This window comes from Cebus imitator, unplaced genomic scaffold (genome assembly GCF_001604975.1).
Source record: "Cebus imitator isolate Cc_AM_T3 unplaced genomic scaffold, Cebus_imitator-1.0 Scaffold614, whole genome shotgun sequence".
In the NCBI taxonomy this organism is placed as follows: domain Eukaryota; kingdom Metazoa; phylum Chordata; class Mammalia; order Primates; family Cebidae; genus Cebus; species Cebus imitator.
In genome coordinates this window covers 1-2,659 of record NW_016107929.1, presented here as the reverse complement: position 1 = coordinate 2,659, position 2,659 = coordinate 1, and the positions used below count along the sequence as shown (strand labels likewise).

Genomic DNA, 2,659 nt, shown 5'->3' with positions numbered 1-2,659 from the left:
CCCCAAGAAAGATGTTTTTTGATGAGTCAAATCCTGCAGCATAAATCCGTGCTGTAAAGGGAGGATTCCGTTCACATATTATTCTACAGGCAAATCGTGATATAGTGCTTTGTACTGTGTATCAGAATTACTTTGACTTCCAGGAACTGTGTCAGTTACTAGAAAATCAATGGGGCTTTCAGTTGACCAGCCAATCTGAAACATATCAGTGTTGCTGTCATGAGTATATTCAACCACCACAGTCTGGGCCCGAGATAAAGTATACGATATGCTATGCTGGTCCTTGTTGCTTATTGCCTTTGCAGCCTGAGGAGCACAAGCAATATGCACGGTGCTGGGCTTCACCCCATTTGCCTTAGGTGAAAACAAAGCAAACCTACTTTTCCTCCTTCCTCTATCGCCATTGGGGAGAGACCCATTATACCCTAGACAATGAGTTCCCCATATTTTACTGGTGCTTTAGATGGATGATTTTCTTGAGCTTGGCTGTCTTTCTCAAATCTTTGTTCACTGGTCAGGAGCTTTGGGACACCTTTGCATTATTTCCGGACAATAGCTGGTGGCCGGGATCCCAGCGCGGCTCCGAGACCCAAGGCGAAAGGGTGAAGTGCTGTGCGCGGGGAGCGCGAGCAGACAGCCCGCGGTTCCGCTGCTGCCCTCCGCGTCTGCCGGCCGAGCCCAGGGAGGGGAAGTTGACCGCAGACCGAGCGCTGAGGAGCCGCAGATGCAGGGAGAGGTGTGAGGGCTACTTTGTGGCGCGCTCCCCGAGGGCTGGGGACCAGCTCCACAGCGCCGCTCGCTCGGCTGGCGCTGCTGCTGCTGCTGCTGGAGGCCGTGGCGGCGACGCCCCCTGACGGTCTGTCCGCCGCACACCGCCTCTGGGTCACTGACACACACTCTCAGGGAGGGGAGGGGACTAGCCGGAAGGCGGGGACTGAGGGAGGGGAAGCGGCAGTGCCACGGCGGGAGGCGGTGTCGCTGCGCCGAGTGGGCTCTTGGGAATTGTAGTTCCCCGGCTGAAGAAAAAAGGGATGCATTGCTGTCCAGCACCCGACCAGGCTCGCTATTTTTCTAAGTATTGCATCTTGAGACTGCAGCAATTTCTTCGTAAGTTAACCTCAAATAATATTTTTTNATGTAGTCTTGGAGGACAATGGTCTGTTAGTCTAGAGGTCCTTGAAAAATAAGTCTGATGTAGCCTTGTTCACCAGCCAACTGATGTGCACAAAAGGGACAGGCTGCATGAAAAGTATGAGTACCATGAGGAAGAGGGATCTGGGACCAATAGGCAGTTGTCTTTTCTGAACACACATGCCCACATGGGCTAAACGCATGGGTTGGAGGGCCGGCGTCCACATAAAATCCAGCTTCACATCCAAGCCACAGAGGAACATAGGGACCGACAGACCTACACATAGGACATTCACGATCTTTTCCGTCACGTTCTTCTTTGTTTCCCCAGTTATGATAGCCATGTACATGGCCGCAGTTTAGATACACCCATGGTTGTTTTTCGTCTACAACATCTTTCCTCTTCATACTAGGAAATGCTAGTGTGTTGAACCCTACAGGGCACTGAGGTCGTGCTGCATTGATTTCCTGTCTTAAAGCTTCTAAATGCTTCACTGTAGGAGTGTGGGAAAGGCCTTCTGCAGTACGCCATAGTAATGTTGCACCACAGAGGTCGATTAACGAGCCATCTTGTAACTGATTGGTTTCAATTTCCACCTAGAGAAGACAAGAGTTGAAAAACATATTCACCACTCTGTTTTGGATTTTTACGTAAGAGTTTTGGTTTTAAGTACTTCTTACTTAAGACATGAGATTTCCTAGGATTTTCACTATTCAAGAAACTGACAGTAGTTATGAAAAAGTTTGAAAATCAAGGATAAAATATCAAACATTGACATATTTCTTTTTAGCCTCATAAAGACAACCTATGATTAAAATATCTGGCTAATCAATAAGTCTAATATTTTAAATGAGGTAAATATGGTCAAATATATACAGCTGGCAACAGAAAAAAGATCAGAGAGTGCTGTTTAAAAAAGCTTAGGTTTTAAAATATATTAACATGATATGACAGAAGAATACACTTTTAGAGTTTACTAAATGAAATATTAAGATACTGTCCTCTAGTATAGAATTTGGTAGTCAGTGTTTGATGGACTTAATATTCTGTGTTGGCAATAGATTTAAGAGTTTTTTTTGAATGGATGTAATGCATTCAGTTCAACTCATCCTATGTGTTATTGTAGCTAATTAAGAATTCAGTATTTACCATTTTTCCTCTCTGCTGAGCTGATCTGGTTTCACGCAGGCTAAATACATTTCCACACACTGATATTTCTCTCCATATTCCAGGCTTGGAGTCTTCTGTGAACCCATTGCGTGGATGCATTACAAGAACGCCATTAGTGGTCAAGCCATCCATCTGCCCATCTGATGTTTTCCATTTGGCAGCCTTTTCCTAGTAGAAATGATAGTAGTAAGCTTCCAATTACTTGTAATTTGGAATGAAAGCTAGTATAAAAGAAAGCATCATTCAGAAAAAAAGCTTTTTACCCCAAGAAAGATGTTTTTTGATGAGTCAAATCCTGCAGCATAAATCCGTGCTGTAAAGGGAGGATTCCGTTCACATATTATTCTACAGGCAAAT

The 2,659-nt window shown here is 45.0% G+C and overlaps 1 protein-coding gene across 1 annotated transcript; it reads right to left on the bottom strand.

The window, feature by feature from the left end:
• Window positions 1–1,129: 1,129 nt before the first annotated feature.
• On the bottom strand, window positions 1,130–2,655 carry LOC108294983 (E3 ubiquitin-protein ligase pellino homolog 1-like; the record flags this gene model as incomplete). Its single annotated transcript, XM_017516996.2, has 3 exons — window positions 1,130–1,728; window positions 2,282–2,470; window positions 2,566–2,655. Coding segments are annotated over 3 exons (846 nt in total), but the record flags the coding sequence as incomplete, so codon positions are not given.
• Window positions 2,656–2,659: the final 4 nt, after the last annotated feature.